The sequence below is a fragment of the Neolamprologus brichardi genome, chromosome 8 (assembly GCF_056152115.1).
Source record: "Neolamprologus brichardi isolate AB-2024 chromosome 8, ASM5615211v1, whole genome shotgun sequence".
In the NCBI taxonomy this organism is placed as follows: domain Eukaryota; kingdom Metazoa; phylum Chordata; class Actinopteri; order Cichliformes; family Cichlidae; genus Neolamprologus; species Neolamprologus brichardi.
Genome location: NC_142111.1, coordinates 23,011,455 through 23,032,913, shown reverse-complemented (window position 1 = coordinate 23,032,913; position 21,459 = coordinate 23,011,455). Strand labels below are relative to the sequence as shown.

The 21,459-nt window shown below is 40.5% G+C and overlaps 2 protein-coding genes across 6 annotated transcripts; one reads left to right on the top strand and one right to left on the bottom strand.

The window, feature by feature from the left end:
• The first annotated feature begins 1,022 nt into the window (after positions 1-1,022).
• Positions 1,023-7,638, top strand: cbx1b (chromobox homolog 1b (HP1 beta homolog Drosophila)). Of its 3 annotated transcripts, none has more exons than XM_006793179.3 (6): positions 1,023-1,114; positions 3,106-3,187; positions 3,430-3,586; positions 5,890-6,043; positions 7,042-7,136; positions 7,235-7,638. In XM_006793179.3, the coding sequence occupies exons 2-6, from the start codon at positions 3,133-3,135 to the stop codon at positions 7,374-7,376; spliced, it is 603 nt and encodes a 200-aa protein (XP_006793242.1). In that variant the 5' UTR covers positions 1,023-1,114; positions 3,106-3,132; the 3' UTR covers positions 7,377-7,638. The 3 variants fall into 3 exon arrangements, with proteins under 3 accessions (XP_006793242.1, XP_006793241.1, XP_006793240.1); XM_006793178.3 differs by having other exon boundaries at positions 1,050-1,231; XM_006793177.3 differs by having other exon boundaries at positions 1,050-1,242.
• Positions 7,639-9,233: 1,595 nt separating this feature from the next.
• nfe2l1b (nfe2 like bZIP transcription factor 1b) lies at positions 9,234-20,050 on the bottom strand. Of its 3 annotated transcripts, none has more exons than XM_006793173.3 (6): positions 19,842-20,050; positions 18,045-18,871; positions 16,785-17,006; positions 14,199-14,288; positions 13,601-13,759; positions 9,234-13,475 (listed from the first exon to the last, which is right to left on the bottom strand). In XM_006793173.3, exons 2-6 carry the CDS (start codon positions 18,600-18,602, stop codon positions 12,096-12,098), a joined length of 2,409 nt encoding a protein of 802 aa, XP_006793236.1. In that variant the 5' UTR covers positions 18,603-18,871; positions 19,842-20,050; the 3' UTR covers positions 9,234-12,095. The 3 variants fall into 3 exon arrangements, with proteins under 3 accessions (XP_006793236.1, XP_006793238.1, XP_006793237.1); XM_006793175.3 differs by lacking the exon at positions 19,842-20,050 and adding an exon at positions 19,377-19,776; XM_006793174.3 differs by lacking the exon at positions 19,842-20,050 and adding an exon at positions 18,968-19,363.
• Positions 20,051-21,459: the final 1,409 nt, after the last annotated feature.

Sequence of the window (21,459 nt, the reverse complement as noted above, 5' to 3'; positions counted from 1 at the left end):
GCATCATTTCCCACACTCCATGTTTAAAGTAGTTATAAAAGTCTTTCCCTTGTTTCGACTTGTTGAGGCCATGCTTTCTCTCAATGAGCCACAGGCAACAGCTTGTTAAGGTCTGCAAACACTCCCTGTTAACTGTAGACTTTAGTATATTTATATTTATGTAGGGTGAGGGTCTATGAGATCTGGAAAATGCCATTAATTGAAGCTAGAATATCTGAAAATTCAGACTAAGTTAAAATTACAAGATGCAGTGTTAAATTAATTTATACATTATTAACTCCTTGCTCTATGTCAAACATAACACGCCAAACACATATTTCTGTATTACACCTTCTTGTAGCTGGTTCTTAGATTTATAGAGCACATATTATTAATGCAATCTATCTATCTATCTATCTATGCAAGGTGTATATATGCATGTACTGCAAATTTAGCTTTTTAAAACAATAAAGTAAAAGCATTTGATACGAAAAACACACTCGTTGTTATAGATACAGTATTATATATGAAATGATTGTATTGCTCATGTAGTCATGTTTAAAATTAAATGCAATTAACCAAAACACAAAGAGATGTAAACATTTTTCATGACACAAAACTATAATAATTTATGGTCTTTCGCGCTCAATTTTGGTCACTTATCGTTGCAGCTTTATTTGTCTAATCATTTTTCATCTTTATCTTTTTATGTATTTATTTCGTGTATTTTTCTGTGATATAAAGAACACTGTATTTAAACAGGGTTAGCTCAGGACGCCCGCTGCCTCCCTGGGACCCCGGCAGTACCGCTTGGTAGTCCTCCCCGCCTGGGTATTTATCCAGCTGTGCACAGATTTATAAAGCACCTCGAGCATCTATAACCTGTGTTTATAACGCAGGGAGGTCCGCTTCGTTCATCTCCAGCCCGGCGTTTGCGCGCATGCTGCTTCCGTAGATCTGTATATCGTCCGCACGGAACGTGAGTGGCGCGTGCTGGCGCTGAGCGTTCCATCCGCGTGCTTCGCGGTCTGCGGAGGGGCTCCTCCTCGCGCTCCAGCGGGCGTTCCCCCCTCCTTCTTCTGCTCCCTTCATACCAGACGAAGGGGCGGAAACGACACATTTCGCCGTGGAGAAGGTAGCGGCTCTGTGTTTCGACAACAAACCGACACAAACGTTATTACCGTAAACCTGCGATAGCCGTAGCTGTTTCATTTCGGCTCGGGCGGAAGTTTTAAAACAAACCGATTACACTGTAAGTCATCGGTGAGTTCCATTTTTTCACCCTCCTCCTTCCAAACGTGCTCTAACGCTGGATTGTGCATGAGGCTAACGTTAGCTAGCTGGAAGGTTTATTTTAAGTCAGTATTAAAAAGACACCTGCTCAGGAGACTAGCTCCGCATACTGTGCGGTTATTCGCGGTGTTTACATCCGACAGGCATACCTGAGCCGCTACATTAGTTGCTACCACGAAGGCAATATGGAGGAATCACCAGCTAGCTGCACACTGTGGGTCCCTGCAAGGCTTTTGTCGTGCGCTCTTTTCTTCTGCCTCTCGTTCTCTGCTAACGTTAAAAATAATTCCTTCTACACTGAGCACAGAGGAGTATTTTACACCGCGACGACGCCCCTTTCCCCCCCAAAGTAGTCCAGTTTCTTTTTTAATTAGCCCCTCCACTCTGCTGGTCAGCCGCCGCCAGGTGTTGCAAATCTCACGTTATTGATGCTGACTGCTACATGTACGGCCATAGATGCCTCCCTACTCTGCCTCCGCTTTATTATTAATCGACTAAATTATGAACAAAGCCAGAAATGTTGGAATCGACATACTGGGAGGATGCATACTCATTTTTGTTGAACCTAGAATAAAATATATAACACATATGGTCAAATCTATTGTTCTTTAATAGCTGGGCAGCCTGTTCTCATGAAGCACACACCAAACACATTCAATGGGATTCTTTTAATCAATGGGAAATGAAAAATGTGGAATCAATAACAAAAGCATCACAATTTTAGTACTCTGAATTCTTTGAGGCATGAGTAAGATCTGACAGATCAGCTTTGCAGAAGGAACCATCACTTCCTTCAGTTTCCACCATACATTTGATGTACCTCTTCCCTGAAGTGAAAAACCTTTAACACTCTTTCCTCAGTGGCAGGTTGCACACCTTATCATTACCAAAACCTTTCATCACGGAATGAGAAAAAGTCCCAAATCTGAGCATACACCTGTCCAGTTACTGTTGAGTCAATGACTGCTGCCTCCTCTTGTTCTCCACCTGTCCTGCAACCCCCATACCATGAATGAGTGGGGATATTTGCTTGTTTTCTTCAGGCAAAAGTTCCAGCATCACCTTCTCAACCAGCCCAGATTCATCACTGAACATCTCTTTAATCCAATAATCCACCACCCATGATTGGTTTTTTTTGTTAGCCCACTCTGAGCTTGTTTTATTTTCTTGTATGGAAATCCCATTTCAATCATCCCCTCTCTTCCACTTCTGTCACAAACATTAAATAGATTTTCTTCTTTTTTTGCTTTTTGCTGTGCATTTCTATCATGAGTTTTCTGTTTGAATGATCCAGATTGTAGACACAACTGAGAACAACCTCTTTAGTCAGATTCCCTCTTTAAGCTCATTAGGGTCACGCTTCACCATCAACAGCTTTTGCAGACTTTTGCATATGTACATTTACTATGGTTATGCTACTTGAGCTGGAAAACATGCAATTTATTAAGGTAATGAAACCAGAATATCAGAGATTTGTTTATTTGCTGCAAAATGAGAAAAAAAGCTGAATGAACATCCTCCAAGTGTGGTGATTCCATCATTTTTGCTGGGGCTTGTATATGCAATTGTCTTACTTTGCACTCTGCAGAAGCACATGGAAATACCATTCTGTGAGCTTATATCATGTCATATAAGGTTATAAATCATGGTTAACATGAGGCAATGTAGATTAGACAATCACTTCTTTGCCAGAAAAGCTCTTAAACCTTTAAAAAAAACCCACAATCATAGGCTGATTGTAATAATCGGCATTGCCTCTCATGCTTCTCGTCATTGAATCCCATTCTCCAATGCTGTTTTTTTCCAACATGCAACAATCTTGACGTTGACCAGGCACCTGCGGGTCCCCAGGTCTACCTGATGAGTATGAGCCTGACTACAGAACCCTCTAACGATGGTCCCACTGTTACAGAAGGTTTTAAACATCATTATTTCCTAACATGAATTTCTCTGTTTCACTTGTCGTTGTGCGATTAAGGTGTGTGTCAAGAAATGAATCGTGTATGTGACTCTATAAGTGTTTGTGGTGCCATTTGAACTCGGCAGACACATGTCAGCGTCTTTAACTCTGCAGGCAGTAAGAGTTCTCAGTTTCAAGCCACTGAGGCATCTGGGGCCACAGATGTGTTCTCATTTCCCCTGTTTGCAAACCGACAGAGAGCAAAATGACTTCGGTTGAGAAGAAGGACAAGAAGCCAGATGAAGTGGCCGAGGAAGAAGAAGAGGAGGAAGAATATGTGGTGGAAAAGGTTCTGAATCGACGGGTGGTGAAAGGCAAAGTAGAGTACCTTCTTAAGTGGAAAGGCTTCTCGAAGTAAGTGTTTAAAAGATTAATTCATGGGTCACTGGTTGGCTCATGTCAGCTCATTCACACTTTTATCTTCACCTGACAACCCAGATTTGCCTAACAAACAGCAGGTGAAAGATGCACTTCTTAACATGAGCTATGCAAAAATTAAGGTTCCTGCTAGGGCTGTTCGATATAACAATATATATCGGATGACGATATAAAAACATCTATCGTTTCATTTTACGCTATCGTTTGTTTCGTGGTGTCGCAAAATAAACTGTTTACGGCAATATTTTTTCATCGTTTTGATGGTCACTGTAGTGGCTATATTAATTTCTTAAAGTTCTCTCTTTCTCTTATATTTAATATAACCACACTACGGACGGACAAGCGCCTGTTTTTATGCGTTGTGGTTAGCAACAACGACGGTGACAGCATCGCCTGTCCGCTTGTTTATGTTCCACATCAACCTTTCACAATAAAGCTCAAGATCCTGTTGAGACTTTTCAAAATAAACCGAATCACGTGAAAGAGCAGATTATTTACGGATGAGAATTAAAAAAGAGCCGCCAGGTGCTAAAAAATAAACCTTAGACTCAAACGTTAGAACAGGCTTTTCCCCGCAGCACGCCGTGTAATAAATACTCACAAAGAAAACTGCGGCTGTTACAACTTATGTCTAAAAATGTATAGTTTCATGCATCGGTTAAAACATTCAACTCCAGCTACATGACGCGCAGCTGGAAACAATTCACGCAAGTCGAGCTGCCCAAGATTCACAGAATTTACAGAAAATGTTACATTTTTGTGATTTATATCGTTATCGGACGATAGAATTCTTATATCGGGATATGAGATTTTGGTCATATCGCACAGCCCTAGTTCCTGCAGTTGTTGGTTTTCTGTAAACGGTTTTTAATGTTTTTCTAGCATCATTAAAGGTTTCGAGTATCTGGTACTACGGCAGCTCGGTCTGCTAGATGTGTTAGATGTGATAATATTCAGATCTAACAAGTGTTTTTAATGGAGGTAGAGTCATATGTGCCTCAAAGTTTTAATGAATATATTTGTTTCAAAGGTTCACGTCTGTGGTGGGGGAACGTGAACTCTAAGGAGCCAGATGTTGACTTTGAAAACAGCTGCTATAAGAGTTAGATGTCATTACATGCAGCTTAAAATCAAATCATTTTGAGTCACCCTTTATTTTTTTTTATATTTTCCTTCCAAGTCTTGAAGGTTTCTCAAAGTTTTTCTTTGGACACTGGCTGCTTTTCACTCATTTTCAGTCCAGTCCTTGTAGCCGACTATTATCAAAGGAATTGTTTTGTAAGGTACTTAACACTGACCTTTGAATCATTTAAGCCAAAAAAAAGAAGAAGAAAAAAGGGCACCTAACTCAATGAATGAATTATTGTTATGTTAACACATAGTAGATGATTTAGCAAAGAACTTATAAAACATTTTTAAATTGTATGTTGATGCACTTTTTTATTAGAAGCCTGTCAAATCATTTGTTCCAATTTCTTTAGTTGAATCTAAAAAAAATGCCAAAGAAAACAGTTTGACTCACATTAGTGTATTTGCACCGACAAAGAGATTTCTAAAGAACTATTTGCCAGAAAACTGGCATATCTGGGTGGGTCCTTAAAAAGTCTGATCTGTCTGCTGTTCTCTGATGCCTCCTCTGAAATAGCCCCAGTCAAGAAGCCATTCTTAAGGAAGGGAAGCAGGCCGACTTACCAAAATACTCTAAAACTGGACTGAAAATCAGTGGTAACAGGTGTTGTGGAGTGATGAATCCAAAAATTGAAATTTTTGGTTCAAATTGATGTCAGTATGTACGGATAAGTGTCTACAGCCCACCGTTAAAACACGGTGGAGGTTCAGTCATGTTGTAGGGCTGCATTTGAGTCACTGATGTTGGGAATTTTGTCAAAATATCTGGAATCAATATCTGCCCCCACCCACCCAAAAAACCCCACCGAAAAACCACCAAAACATCAGATCTTTGATCTGACATGCAATCTGACTGGCAGTGGCCTAATTTTTCAGCAAGACGATGCCAAAAACACAGCAAATACCTGTATTAAAAATGGACTGGCCTCCCCAGAGCCAGTGTGTGAGGGAAAGTTATTGTATAACTTGCGTAAGTATCTTTGCAAAAAGTGAGAAAAACATCAGGACTCTATGTTATCAGACTCCAGTGATACTCAGCTGTACTCTGGAAGCAGCTTTCGCATGATGATAGTGGAGAATATTTTGACTGTAAACATCACAAGTAACTAAATTAGGAGTTAAATCATATTTTCGTGTATTTAAATCTACAGTGAAGATAACACGTGGGAACCAGAAGAAAACCTGGACTGTCCAGATTTGATTGCAGAGTTCCTGCAGTCCCAGAAAGCAGCACATGATGGAAAAAGGAAGGCAGCCGGAGAAGCAGAAGGAGACGACAGTAAATCAAAGAAGAAGAAAGATGATGTAAGTCCCAATTTTTCCATGAGTCTCGTTTAATGCCAAGTTAACTAAAAATACACTTCACTGTTAAGAAAAAATGAAAGGAGCACTTAACCTGATATACCAAAAAGTCAGGATGTTGTGTAAAATGTAAATGAAAACTCAATGCCGCGATAAAATTCAAAACAAGCTAATTTTTTTGTGTTCTGTTGTCAATAAAATACAGGTTTCATTTTTATTTACATTTTACACAACATACCAACTTTTTAGGAAATAGTTTCTAATTTCTTGAGAACAAAATGATGTGATAACAGTGGAAACCAGGATAACCAGTCCTTTGATGACTGGATTAGTTCCTGTATGCATTCCCAACAACATCTGGGCATGCTTCTTCACCTCCTCCTAGACCTGAATCATCAGTCTCTGGTGCTGTTTAGCCCCATTTGATGTACCAATAGTGTCCCAGAGGTTCTCTGTTGGATTCAGGTCAGAACATGAGGGGCTTTCCGTGGCTTCAATGCCTTCAACGTTTTCAACGTTTAGGACTATGAGGCTGGGCAGGACAAACCCTGGGCTCTCTGCACCAGCTTAAGGTGGTCTGACACCAGGTGTGAGGATTTCATTGCAGTACCTTTAACCCAGAAGTCCTCCCCTATGATCATCATTGACCCACTTCTCAAGACTCACATCTATCAAACATGCTCAGTGTAAACCTCTTCCTCTTATCTGCGAAGAGAGCAGGGTGCCAGTTGTGGACCTGCCAGTTCTAATGTGTTTTTCTTGTGAATACCAGTCAAGCTGCAGAGTGCTGGGCTGTGAGTTAGGTCAGAGCCGTGTACATGAGTAACCAGCCGGAGGTTGTTTTGTTGGGCTCTGGTAGTGTTCCCCCTGTTCCTCCCAGGACCTACCAGAAATGTCTTGTATGATCGGTTAGAAATCTTTTTGTCTCCGATTTGACGGTTTTTCTGTGGGCATCCTGTATCAGGATGGATTTAAGTTTTATTTTGTTTCTTGATCCTCAGACAGAGAAGTTAAGGGGCTTTGCTCGAGGTCTGGATCCAGAAAGGATTATCGGTGCCACAGATTCCACAGGAGAACTCATGTTCCTCATGAAATGGTGTGTAAATGTTGCCCCACACGTTGGGGAATTCAAATGTGCCATTAAATGCGTTTCTACGGTAGGTTAAATGACTTTTTCCTTTGCCCTTTTTAAAGGAAAAATTCAGATGAGGCGGACCTTGTGCCGGCGAAAGAGGCCAACGTCAAGTGTCCGCAAGTGGTCATCTCTTTCTACGAAGAACGGCTCACCTGGCACTCGTACCCTTCCGAAGACGAGAAGAAGGATGAGAAAAACTAGCACAGGGCGAAGGGGCAGGAGGAGAAGAAATGTCGTTTTGAACTTCAGTGTACTTTCCATGAGGGAGGGGAGGGGAGGCGAAGAAGGGGGATGGGCCAGAGGCAAGCAAGACATCCTGGACTCATTAGTCTTCTTGGCGTAGTATCACTCATTCGATTCTACTTTTATCCAGATCAAATCTCCATGTAAATATCCTTCAGATTTGCTTGACGAAAACCAGCTCAAACAAAGCAGTGTTAATTTTCCCTTCACCAGGCTTTCGATGTCCTTTCCACATCTGGCTCATCTTGCTATGACATCGTATCAGTGAGGTGATGTTTTCATTTCTTTCGCGTGCCATTGTTTTTACTCTGTTTATCAGCGCTCTTCGCGGCCAAAACTGTGTTCATCTTAGGCGTTTCCTTAGCATCCGTATTGATGTACGGTTATGAACAACTTCTGTAATATTTTGTTCTTTGGTAATCTTTGTAGTGTTTGTCACGTCTTGCTTGTCGCTTTTGGAGAATAAACCACTTTTTGTTACAGTGGCGTTGTGTCACTTTAAATTTTAAGATAATTATCATCTTTATATTCTGGTTAATTTATCAGACTGGCTAAAAATGTGGTTTTAGTTCAAGGTAACGTGTCTGTCTGTAGTTTAGATGCCTCAGTCTTTCTGATTTTCTTTATCACATGCAGGTTAAAAGTCACTGTTGAGAGAAAAAGTTGGATTGCATTTCAATAAATGCCACGATGTAAAACAGACCATCGGAACAGAGCAGGAAGTCAAACAGTGTTTCTGCTGTCTGGATAGCCGGTTACTTCAAGGTAAACCATTGCTTGAGGTATAATAACTGACTTAAAGGGGACCGATTAGGGCTTTCTTTATTTTCTGGCAATTATATTTGCATGACAAGCATAAAATTGCTGGATTGACTTCAGCCGGAGACACAAATCCCCTCTGGGGTTGAATAAGGAAGGGCATCCGGTGTAAAACATGGCTGAAAGTAATCAAAAAACAAGTAAACCGACTTTCAAACAATATGTGAGATCTTAAAGGTGAGCGCGTGCACGCAACTCAGCACCATTTCAGGCAGGTTTTTCCCTACTCTTGACCATTTATGATGTCAAAGAGTAAATATTTAGCAGTCCCACCCAGGTGCTGTTTGAACAGGGCACATTAAGCTACAAAACCAAACTTGGAATACAAGTGCATGGAAATGTTGAGGTAATCTGTCAGCTCTACAGAAGCATAAAGAAAGAACAAAGGAAGGCAAAGTTGGTGATTTACATTCCTACCTCACCTATTGCTCTGGGTAGTGCCCGAAAGAATGAGATCGCAGATACAAGCGGCCAAAATGAGCTTCGTCTGGAGGGTGTCTGGGCTCAGTATTACAGATCAGGAGAGGGGCTCAGAGCAGAGCCAGTGCTCGACACTGAAAGGAGCCAGCTGGAGTGATTCGAGTATCTGACCATGCCTCTTGGATGCATCCCAGGTGAGATGTCTTAGGCATGCCCTACAGGGAGGACACGCTGGTGAATGATATCTCTCAAGAACACCTCAGTATCTCCCTCCAGAAGAGCTGCGGGAGTTGCCTGAATTATTGATGTTTTAACACACCACATCCAAACCTTGTTTGCAAGCAGCAGAAAGGTGGCTTAAGGGGAGAGGATGACCTGAGGGGCTGGTCAGTATTAGATAAATAGGGGTTATTTTGAGCTGTGGATCAAGCAAAGTTACTCTAAAAGAAACCAAAAATAATAGAAAAAAAGGAAGCTGAGAATAAACCTTTTTCAGGTTGTTCACGGTCAAGGTATCTAGTGCCTTCGCCGACTGGAAGCCTGAAACATGGACAACTAGAACACAAGAGTCACAGGTGAAAATAAAAACACTTTATTAATCAATAAAAACAATTCTTGATTGCCAGCAAATACCTCAAAACGGAGGGAACTACATCCAAACTCAAAGCAGAGGGTGTGACCGTTAATGGAGACGTTTTTAAACAGACTACATAAAATCATAACAAACACAAACATGAAAATATTTACAGAACAAGACAGACAAAAAAAGTGCACTAAGTAGTAGCAGTACTAAGTAGTTGGTGTTACACTGAAGTGAATGTTAACCAGAGGTTCATGCCTGAATATCACATTTAATGAGGACACTTCTCCGCTCAAAACTGTTTTTTTTGGACATCATCTTAATGTTGCGAGTTCTGTTCAGCCTCTTGGAAAAAGATCTAGCCTATCTCCTATCTCAGCTGACACAACGGACCTATTTTATTTATTTTTTTAAGAAGGTGATATAACACATGTACTGACAAACTTCATTCAAATAGACAAGTAATAGCACTTCTACTTTGAGAACATTTTTTTTTAAATCACTCCTCTCTTCCGTTCTCAAAACCCATAAAAGTGACGGAAACGTTAAATAAAGGCATTCAGATCAAAGTGGCCACGACACGTGTCGTCATTTCACACATTCGAGTTGCTTTTGCGTTATCACTTGCGTGGCTCGCTCTGTTATAAACACAAAAACTTGATTGAAGCCAACACTTTGGCTTTACAGCAGTTTAAAAAAAAAAATCCTCAAGTGGTTTTTCGTACAGTCGCAACGGCGTACCAGGGTCGTTCAAAGTAAAACAAAATCTACAGGGCGAGGAGAATCAGGCAACTCGATTTAAACTGTAATTATAGAGATCTCTAAAAAATTTTCAAGAAAAAAAATTGGCAAACATGAGTAGAAACTGAATAGAAACTCGCAAAGTAGTATTTTTTGTTTTTGGTCATTTTTTTTAGTCAAGCAACCTTATCTAACCAAAAAAAACCTGTTTTCTTGTTACAGCTTTATGTTTTTGAATTGATCTTTTCTTTTTCCACAATTTCCATTTTTCTTTGTGAATTTACATATTCTTTTCTCATTCATTTGCAACTAGTTTTCTATGAAATTTGCATTTTTTTCTTGTGAATTTTCTCATAAATTTGTCTTTTTCTTTACAACAGACTTTTTTTTACTTTTTTTTTTTTTTAAACTGTGAATTTACATTTCATTTTCTTGATAATTTTCTTCCAATTTTCTGCCATTTGTGCAATTTTAATGTAAATTTCCATTTTTTTCCTCATGAATTTGCCTGTTTTGTTTTCCTAAAATATCTCTTTCAACTGTAAATATTCTCCTAATTCTTTTTCTCTTAAAATTTTCAGGTCTTCTTCCCATAAATTTGCCAGTTTGTTTCTTGTTTCTGGTTTTGAAATAATAAACAAGTTTTTTTTCTCTTCAATTTGAGGTTAAAGCAAAACAATTCTGAGAAAACAAACAACAACAACAACAACAAAAATCTCTATTCTTTTGTCTCAGGCCTTCACCTCAGCTTCGCCAAGCTTTTTAAATTGTTTTCGCCCTTAACTGGCCCTAATACACTGTTGTATTTAACATTTGGCGCATATGTTACTTGAAAGGGAAGTTGCTACACCCCAGCGTCAACTGAGCCTGCCTTCTGTTAATGCTAAAAATGGGGCATCCAAGAAAACTGAATGACTTTGACTCAAGACTGCCTGGAGTTGGTTTTAATAATGCACTACTCTCTGGAGCTCCTGGCCCATCACCGTTATCTTGAATTCTTCCTTTAATTACAGGCTCAGAATTTAGAATTCAACAAAAAGGGTGTAGGCGTCTATGTAAAGCTGATGTGGCTAGAACTATAACCTTGCTTATACTACAGATTATGAACAGTTAATAAGAGCCTTCCTAAACGCAGCTCCCGTATTTAAACCTGCAGCGAAGGAATAGCGACAGACACGGCAAAATGCATACAGCCAAGCCTTTTAAAGACAAATTACAGTGCTATGTATAATTTATAAGGAAGTCGATACATTTTGCAATGCAGCGTGCCTCCTCCCTAAACCTGCTCCCCTTCAAAGACTTCACCTCCAGGCCTCTTTCAGCAGTGACCAGCGCAAGAATGCTCTCAGCCTCCCACTCCTCTCATCTCAACATCCACCTTCCACACATCAAACCCGATCTATTTATGGCCTTCTAAACTTAGATGCCACCTGACTCGAAAACTGGAACCTACAGAATTAGAGTGCAGTGTTGGAGCATTTAAGATGTATACAGATCACGTGATGTGCACCAAATACAACCTTTGGTTAGTATAGGTGTTAATTGGCATCCTAAAATAATGGACTTCCTTTTGGCCTTTGGTATCTAAACTCACAACCATCGATGCATTTCTTTGCAACTTAAAAGCCTCAGTGACTATGAAAATCACCAAAAGTCTCCAGGGTGGGATGTGATCTGATAGTCCTTTAAAACCTTCGGTGCATAGGTATTCCAAACATCCTCGACAGTGTTCTTGTACTCCCCCAGTCCCTTCTTTCACCCTGCGAAACTCCTCCATCCTCAGTGGTTTGGTGCAAAAGGATCAAGAGCAGCTAATTTTTTTTTCTTCTTCCTAATAGCTCGTTTTATGTCCTTTTATATCCCTCTTCTCCTCGTCTAAATAATTAAATCTCAGTACTCGAACGAAGAGCTACTTCTGCGTCAAAGTTGTTTCCAGGAACAAAAATTGTAGGAACAGAATGAAACGGGAGAAACTAATGCAGGAAGAGTAGTCAACAATGCCATTTTTCTACTCACCACAATCTTCTTAAAGGAAATAAGGACATCTCTCTCGTGTCTGCAGAAATCTTTCTTACTGACTTAGCAAAGTTATAGAATAAACAGCAGTTTGTGCTCCCTCACTTCTTTTTGTCCTTCTGTTTTTTCTCTGGCTTTCGGTTCTGCTCGGCGGTCGTCACGCCGCGGGGCATGATGAGCACGCTGCCGTCGGCGCTGTACTGCAGCGAGTACTCGCTGGGAGGATAGGGCCGGCCCTCCTCGTCCCGCAGCTGAGTGAACACCTCTTGGTACAGGCTTTGCATCTTCTGCTTCATTTGCCGGATGGAGCGAATGAATTCCATCTTCTCCTTCAGCAGGCGGGCCTTGTCACGCCTCAGATCTTGGACGCCCTGCTCCAGCTTTATGATGGTGTCCAGCTTGCGTTTGCGGCAGTTCTGGGCTGCCATCTTGTTCTTCCCGCGCCTGCGGATGTCACGGATGAGGGCCAGCTGGGCTTCGCTCAGGTGGTGCTTGGCTAGCAGCTCGTTGAACTCTTCCACGGGCAAGTTGATGATCTTTTCGTTGGAGAAGGGGATTTTCATGGCCCGGGCTCTGCGCTCGTCGCGGCTTGAGTGCTTGTCGAGCAGGTCCTGAGGAGGCTGAGGCTTTGAGTTCTGTTTGTCACGGACAGTCTTCTTCCCGACCGAAATGGGGAGCTCTGGGTGCTCAGAGAAGGCAGAGGAAAGCGGCAGGTTGTAGGTATGATTATGGCTGATGCTGTCAAGTTGAGGGAGAGTGTGGAACTGGGAGGGGTCCTGATAGCTCATACGGCAGAGCTTGCTATATTCAGGCTGGTAACCTCCAACAGCTCCTTCCTCTGTCTCTACAGTGGCCACCTCAGAGTCAGTGCTGTAGCCCACAGCTCCTTCCTCCGAGAAAGTGGCAGACGTTGAAGAGGAGGAAGCTGCAGATGAGCAGGAGGTTTCTGAGCTGCTTGGGGAGGCCGGGCTGTGGCTGGAGTCCAGGGAAAGACCAGAATCTGAGTCAAGCTCATCCTCCAACTGGGACGCCTGGGCCTGACTGAAGCCCTCCTCCATGGCGAGGTCCAACAGGCTGATTTCGTCAAGCATCGACTCCTCCAGCAGGGTGCTGAAAGGATCGGGGAGGACAGGGGTGGAAGTAACGTTGTTACTGGAACTGTTCACGTGTGGCGGGAGAAAGATCCCAGTTAGGTTGGTTGCTCCGAATGTGGAGTTGATGTTAGTAGAGTTGCTGGAGGAGGGTCTAAGTGTGGCGGTTCTTGGGGCAATGCTTGCCGAGTCCAGCTGAGGGTTAAAAATCTGGGGGAAGTCTTGGCTGCAGCTGGGGAGGGAAGCCTGATGAAGGCTGACATCCTGGTTTATTGGTGTCGAGCGAGTAGACAATTCAAAGTTTCCCGCAGTGTTTGACTCAGTTGTCCCGCTTATGGCACTTACGCTGCTTGAATTGGTGTGGAGAGAAGTGTTGTTCACTTCCATTGCCTTAAAAAAACGAGTTTAAAGAGAAAAATGCATTATTTTAAAACAATGTTAAAATAACTTCAGTATTTTGAATTTAATGTAGATACTTCACAAGCAATCATGAGGACAAAACAAAACCATCTTACTTGTAGCTCCATGATGGCCATGATGTCTTGCCACTGCTGCTCCAGGTCTAACTGTGGTTCTGCTGAGGGCAGCTGTGGCACCAGAGGGAGGCCCTGAGATGTAGAAGGAACTTCTTCATTGGAAACGGCAATTTCTGGGCTGACAACCGGGGCTGGAAACTGATTAAAAATATCACACAAATTAAAAAATAACGTTTTTTACATTATATGTAGCTTATTGTGCCAATTTATCCAATTTAAAATATGAGACTGTAGGTCTGATTTATCTTTCAGTTGCACTAAAGTAAGAACTGCTCAACTTTTGAGAAAAAGGGAGTGCATCGTATCTCATCAGTCAAATCCAAGGCATCCTACTTAGGCTGCTCTAGCCTGCCTTGAATTACTGCTTCCTCCACCCCAACTCCTCACACTCGTCGATATCATATTTGCTTTTCCTGATGGCTGGTCTGTTCTGTTCCCTAGTTAGTGGTTTCTGCTGCTGCTCTCACTGCCTTAGGCTTTCCGCACATGTATGTGGGAGGGAGGGGAAGGAGCCATGCCACCAAAAAAATAAAATATGTGGCCATGACAATTTCAACAGCAGATTTTTCTTTGTTACCTCAGTTTCTTCTCCAAAAGGGAATGTGGCCTCCAACAGCCTCAAGCATTCTTGTAGAGACAGTGAGGTCTGTGTGCCGAGAGCTGGGAGCTGGTAACACAAAACGAAAGGTAATAATCTTAAAGTGTTTTCACAAGAGAAGCTCTTATATTTTATTTGTCCAGACAAAATGGCTTTTTTTGTACACACACAAAGAAGTTCATATATATGAATTGGTATAGGGGATTGCTGCCTAAATTTGAATAATTATCCAGGGTATAAACCAGAGCTTCCCTCACCAAAGACATTCCTAGTTGACAAGTAGTTGCCATTTTAGGCCAGCAATTCTTAAACTGTGGGGCACACAACCAGGGAAAAAATATGGAGTAAAACTTAGTTAATTGAAGGTCGGCTTTTTACTGCATATTCAGAACTCTGGTGCTCACCAAAGTGGCTGCGGCCATCCCGTCAGAGGAAAATCACCAGGACGATATAAAAAAAAATCAGATACAAATATTTTTAACCAGCTGTTTTTACATGGGGCTTCTGAAATGCCAGGAAAAAAAAGGTGTGAGAACCACTGTTTTAGGTCATTTGTTAACTCTTTGTTACAGCTTTTTAATTCACTTACATATATGCTTTTTGGGGGGGCATCAAAAAATGTTTCTTTTTTAATTAATTAATTAATTATTTTTTTACTTCCTGGTAGGAGAAGAAAATCTAATCAAAACTTACATTACACAGAAATACAACAGTGAAGTTTAAAAGCAAAAATATACATTTTACAAAAACATGTGCGCCCAGCCAGGAAAGCTCCTAATCTAAGAGTGGTCCATTGTGGCTTACATTAGGCTACGTGCACGTTTAAACAGCAAATCAGTGCTTGAGATTAACAATTGACTCATCTGAGGGGTTTCCGGGCACATTATTGAGGTCATCCTTTACCGTCTTTAAATGATATCACACTTTGGATTTATAGCCCAAAAACTATGCAAATAATTTTGTCAGTGGTTTTATTTTTTTTAACGCAGCCAATCAACCAACTCAAACCCGATCATGGCTTCTTAGTCACTAACTTTGCCAATAGAAATCAAGACATTGCTTTCTTAACAGTGCACGACCAGTGCTGTGATTGTTTCACATCACAAGCAAACTCCAGCAGATTCTGCTTGGAAGCAGACTGAGACCCTCCTTTTTGAGGGCTCTCCTTCTTTGGGCTTTCACACCCTGCTCATACTAGCTCAAACAGTTTAAGGCTGTAAGCATCAGTCATTCCAACAGTCCAGCTCAGGGGTGTCCAACATGTGGCCCAAGGGCCAAAAATGTCTCCCAATGTGGGGGTTTAAATTATTATTATTATTTTTTTAAAGGCAGAAATTTGTGACTTTTCACTGTATTTTTCTCTTTAAGGAAAAATCACCTCACGAAAGTCTGAACTGTTAACCTGAGGCAGAGATCTGAGTAATCGTCATTTTTACAACCTTCTTACTAACAAAGAAATCACCCATAGCATACAATACTAGGCCAAAAAAAAAGTACCGGATAAACAAAAACCAAAACAAAAAATAAACCCAAAGGAGTTTTTTTTGGGTTTTGTTTTACTATTACTTTCATTAGAATCAGAAAAAGTGTGTGTGTGTGTGTGTGTGTGTGTGTGTGTGTGTGTGTGTGTGTGTGTGTGTGTGTGTGTGTGTTGGGGAGGGGGGGGGGGATTTCTGTGAATTAACAGAAAATTTCTGTTTTATTTTACAGGACAAAGTCCAGGAAACGAGCTGTCAATACTTTTTCTGTAATTTTACCATGCAGCCAGTTTCCTTTGATTTCCTGAAGCAGCATTTCTTTGTAATGTGGAAAAACAGACACAGTCAGAAATGCACTTACTTTTCTAAATACATCTCGATCTGGTCATAATTGGTTTAAAAAAAAAAAATAAACCCAACCCCTTCTTTTAAGTCTAGCTGCTGAAATTTTAAGAACTAAACAGACAAATTCTTGTAATCTCTCATTTGTTTCTTGGACTATTAATGCAGTTAGTTAATACTCATAGCTAATCCCCAGCTAATGTATCTAATCAATATTTAACACACATTTCTTTTGCTTTTGATTTCGTTATGGGTTTATATAAACCCTGTGCTTGACACTATGCGTCTCTATGCAGTTGTACTTTTATGGTGGGTAACATGAGCTTGTGATTCTGAACTGCCTCTGGTTCTCTGGAAAATTCTCTTGGATGTGAAGCCTTAAAATAAATTCAATACAGTCATGTGCGTCTCTGTGAAATGAACTTCTACCTTAATCTAACTGCAACAGCTTGATGTGCTATATATTACTGGCTTGTGTGACTCAACAACGAGATGATGCTATTACATACATGCTGAGCAATTTTGATTTTGAGCACAAATCTTTAAACTTGCAACATCTTGGTCAAATGCAGCAAAGAAACTAGGTGGAAAGTCTCTACATTTATAAAATTAATACTGGGCAGAGAAAATTTTCTTTTTATCACCAGTGTGCAGCTCCTATTTTTAAGTTTCCTTTTTATGTCTTAAAAGGCAGAGGTCCGACTAAAAACAATAGCATATAATGAAAGGCTTGGTGTTAACAAACCTGCTCAGGGATGCTCTCTCCAGTCTCTCCATCCACTGGTGGAGCCCCTTGTAAGTTCACGCCATTTCTCCAGCTTTCTTGTTCCTCATTCCTGTCTTTGTTCTCCTGTGGGCTGGGCTTCTCCTCCTCGTTTTCCTTCTGACGGTTGCTGTAGTTAAAAACTTCTCTTCCTGCGCCAAGATCAATGTCCTGTCGCCATAGGATGTCAATCAAGTCAATGTCCTGAAAAAACACAGAGCAACCATTGAAAAATGGCCCTGTATAGAAAGGAAAGGTACTTTAATAGCCACATACTGACTATCAACATATTTGGCATGTGCACGACTAAAAATATGACCTAATATATGATAAATCGTCACTTTTTATTAAACCTTTTATATGGGCCGTTTTCATCTGAGAGTGGATATAACACAAATCAGATGATGTAACCGTGACATAAACACTTGGGCACGGTAGTTATCATGTGATCAGAAAGAAGTCTTGCTTTATTGCAATCCAATAATGACTGTGAACTCGATCTCCACAGTGTCAATATGGCCATTGTGTGAAATGTGAGAAATAACAACACATAAACACTAAACGTAAAAAAGACAAACAAAAAAATTGTCTAGTTATCATGTCTTTCCTTCCATTTTAAGGTAAGGAAGTAAACTTCGGGGGAGGGAAGGGGGGGCTGCTCGTCATGCATTTCAAAGTTGGAGAATGTTAAATATGGCCAGAACCACAGCTGTATTAAATGTGACTCAACTGGTTGGACTAAAAATATCACACACTGATAAAAGACCTAGGGTGGAGGCTGTTTTTATTACTCACCGTAAAGCTATGTTGAATGAACTTTTTTGTATTTATTTTTAGTGAAAACGGATACTAAATACTGGATTTATTAATAAATACATATATACAATGTTTTCATGTAACAAAAAACATTTTTTCCTCTCTTCTTTCTCTTTTTTTTATATTGTTTTTACTTTGCTAGGCTAGACTACTCTTAAATCTGCCATTCAGAACATAAACACACATTCACACCATATATATATATATATATATATATATATGATTTTATATGGCCTATATGTATCATAGTTACTGTAATTATTTAAACTATTTTGCTTTATGCTGCGTTTAATTTTTGGCTTCTGTCACAAACAAATTTTCTCATTTGTTGAAAAAAATTGTATCTTTTAACATAACTCAAATCCATAAATTCTGCTAAATGGAGAGCATCTACGTTTGATTGATGCTCTCCTGGTGGAAACATACCTCTTTTGTGAGATCATCATTGCCATCCCTGTTGCCGTGCTCCTGGTTGCCCTCGGGGGCCACAGCTCCCAGGCTGCTGTCCGCTGTGTTCAGACTGTATGTGGATTCAGGCGCTCCACTTCCTCCCCTCATGGCCGGGGTAGCGTCAGGGTTGTTAACGTCCTCTAGGCCGGCCCCATTGTCCAGGGTGATGGTGGGGCTGGACTGGCTGCTGGCGGACACCACAGTATCAGAGTCACGATGCACTAGCCAGGTGTTGAGCTCTGTACTGGGCACGAAGAGGCGATCCAGCTGGCGCACCTGGTTTAGCAGCCGTCTAGTGGTGAAGAAACGATCGAGGTCCACACTTTTTGGATGGATGCCATAGCCGTCCAGCGTGTTGCGCAGGTTGTGAAACTGTGTCTGGGTGTAGGCTGAGCTAGGCCCCAGGATGATCTCTCTCAGTGGGGGCAGCTGATTGTTTAGGTAGGTGTCAACGTCCACCCGCACCCCAATGAGACTCAGAAGGATGGTGAACTGAATCAGGCCCTCTGTGAAGTACTTTTTCAGGTAAAGCATTTCTTTACAAAGGAACAAAAGGTGAAAGTAAAAAACAAAAACAAAAAGGGGGCCAACTTTCTTGGATCAATAGTTCTCCACTACCACTAAAAGACTGAGATAGATACATGAACATAAAAACCAGTTAAATATAGCAAAAGGGGAGGGTTGTCAACAGGATTATCTATGTCAAAAAGCTGTATAGGATCCAAGATGAGGTTTTCACTTTTTTAGAGAGTCCAGTTTAAAGTCAAAGCTCTGCTCTTCAAAAGAGTGTCATCATCCCATTCCTGGCAAAAGTGAGAAATAAATGTGTTAATGCTCTTTTACAATAAAATTAAACATTACAATACATTCAGCCCTGAAGCACGCCAAGCCTTACCTACCTACATTTGCATTAGGCACATGTTAATGAAAACAGGACTTGCTAGCCCATTGCAACCACTCCATCCTCTAAAGACTAAATAAGTGATGTCGGTTCGCAACGCGCAATGCCTCCTCATTGCTGGACATTCAGCAGCCCAGAGATGGTGAAGAGAGAGCTTCAGGCATCACCCCACCCTTGACAGGACAACTACTTCGTGTGGGTGCTGCTGAAGGTGAATGAGGGAGTCCAGAAAGCTCGCTGGGCTGCTAGCATACGCACCAATGTTAGGTGGATGGCACGGTCCCTCCCTCCTTTCGTCCTTACGACGTTAGCTGTTAGCTGCCCTGCCTCTTAAAATCCGGCTATCGGTACTACGCATTACCTTATTAAACAAGACAAAGTAGCTGTGATGCGTTTTATCCACTTACCCTTAAAAAAATGACAGCTTTCTCTGTTTATATTTTAATTTTAGGACTGCCTACTTCCGCTGTAGCTAGCATCAACAATCTCCCTAGCAACAAGTGGTGAAAAGGTGATTGACAGAAAGTACAGCCATCCACATGCTTTGGGCGCAGCGACGACACATGACTCCAGTAACTCCCGACCAATAAGAATAGGGCAAGGGCGGGGTTGACAGAAAATGCCCAACTACTATTGGAACTCAAAACGTACACCGTGCTAGCCTTATGAGCTAGTTTTCTTCTAACTACCTAAACAATTCAGTTAGTTTTAAAAGTAACGTAAACAAGATACACCGCTATGTTCATTGCCCTCCCGTAAACATCACTTTTATTAATTTACGTGTCTGCTAACGCTAGCTTGCGCCGTAAGTCAATGCGGTTTCGCCGCACAGTATGTTATTTAATTTAAAACCTTTTGATTGTAATACTTACGCATGAAGATTTTGCAAGTGTGCCTTCATGCCTCAAAGTCAGCTTAGAATAGTAACAAGTCCTTTTTCATTAAAAGTTCCACAGTGATGCCAGATACAGCACTCTCCAGCCTTTCCTCATTGAATGGCCCACCATGACTTGCAAAATTGCTAGCTAGCCCGGCTAGCCTAGCAGCGCCGCTTGACACCAAAACACGCTTTCACACAGAGCATGCGTAGAACATTCTAGTGGCAAGCTTTCATCAGCCGACTGAAAATTCCCCCGCTGGTAATATTCCACAAGTGTACGACGGCAAAATAATATGATAATAATAATAATAATGATAATAAAAAAGGTAAAGGGTGAGGACATGCATGTAAAATTTTGAAATAAAAAAATATTTTGTAATGTTTTGATTTACAAGAAATAAAAGTAAATATTACGGGAAAAACACGCAAAATTACGTGAAAAGGGGGAAGTTAGTTTACTTAAAATATAATTGGAACATTTAGAAAATCAGGGATTTCCTTTCTTTCTCGTTTTTTGAGTCAATTATCAGCAGCTTTACTTTTCAAGGTTCAAGCTGGGGATAAATTCAGTGCATTCTACAATTGCAGGCCATTTTCTGGCCCAGCCATGAATCTGAAAACAATACGCACAAAATATTTTAAAAAACATATGTCCTGAGACTAAATGTAAACCTAGTTGTTGAAAAAGTGGTTTCAAAATATAATTTTAAATTATAAATAGCTCTAGAGAACCCAGAAAAATCAGTGTTAAGTTATAAATCTACGTTTTTGTTTTGATTTTATTGACCTCTCTTGGAACTTTGAAACCATTTTTACTTTTATTTTGTAATTTTCCATAGCAGGTTGTGTCTCACAGCATATGTGCAACGCTGTTACTGAAACCTTTTTAGCCTGTAAAAGAAGAACGAGTGGTAACACTGTGTCGTCATTCATATGCTTTGTATTTTTCCGACCCTTTTTTGCATTGGGACAGTCTAAAAAGTAATATTGTTGGAAATATTGAGGGAATCCCTTTGTTACAGTTGGTTACTGCACTTTTCAGCTAAACAAAGTGGTAATGTTGAGCTGAATTAGTCATATTTTGTATGACTAATGTCATTGACTAATTTTCATTTTCCGTTTTTCCCCTCATATATTTGAGGACTTTTTTTAGGTAAAAATATTCATTTTTATTTAGCCAAGTTTTGACATAAATTTTACCTTTTTCTTAGTTAGCGTTTTCTTGTAAATTTACAACTTAAATATTGTAAATTCTTGATTTACAAGAATTTGTAAATCAAGAATGATGAGTTGGGGGTGATTTAATCACCTTCACCCAGTTTTTAAAATTTCAAATATTTAGTTTTTTAATTATAGTGAGTCTTGAAAGCAATGACAATGCTTTTCAATGATAATAAAATAAAAATGTATTTATATTATAAAATATATTTAAAGATGTTTGTAAGGTCCCTTTGCAGTCATAATAACATATAGAAGTCAAAGTGTGACATTCATATTATGGACGCATAGCCTAAAGAAACAAAACACACATACGGAAAAATAAAACAAACCAGAAAATTCTGGCAAACATCAGCGACAAAGAAGATCTTGTTCCTCAGCCAGTGGTCATG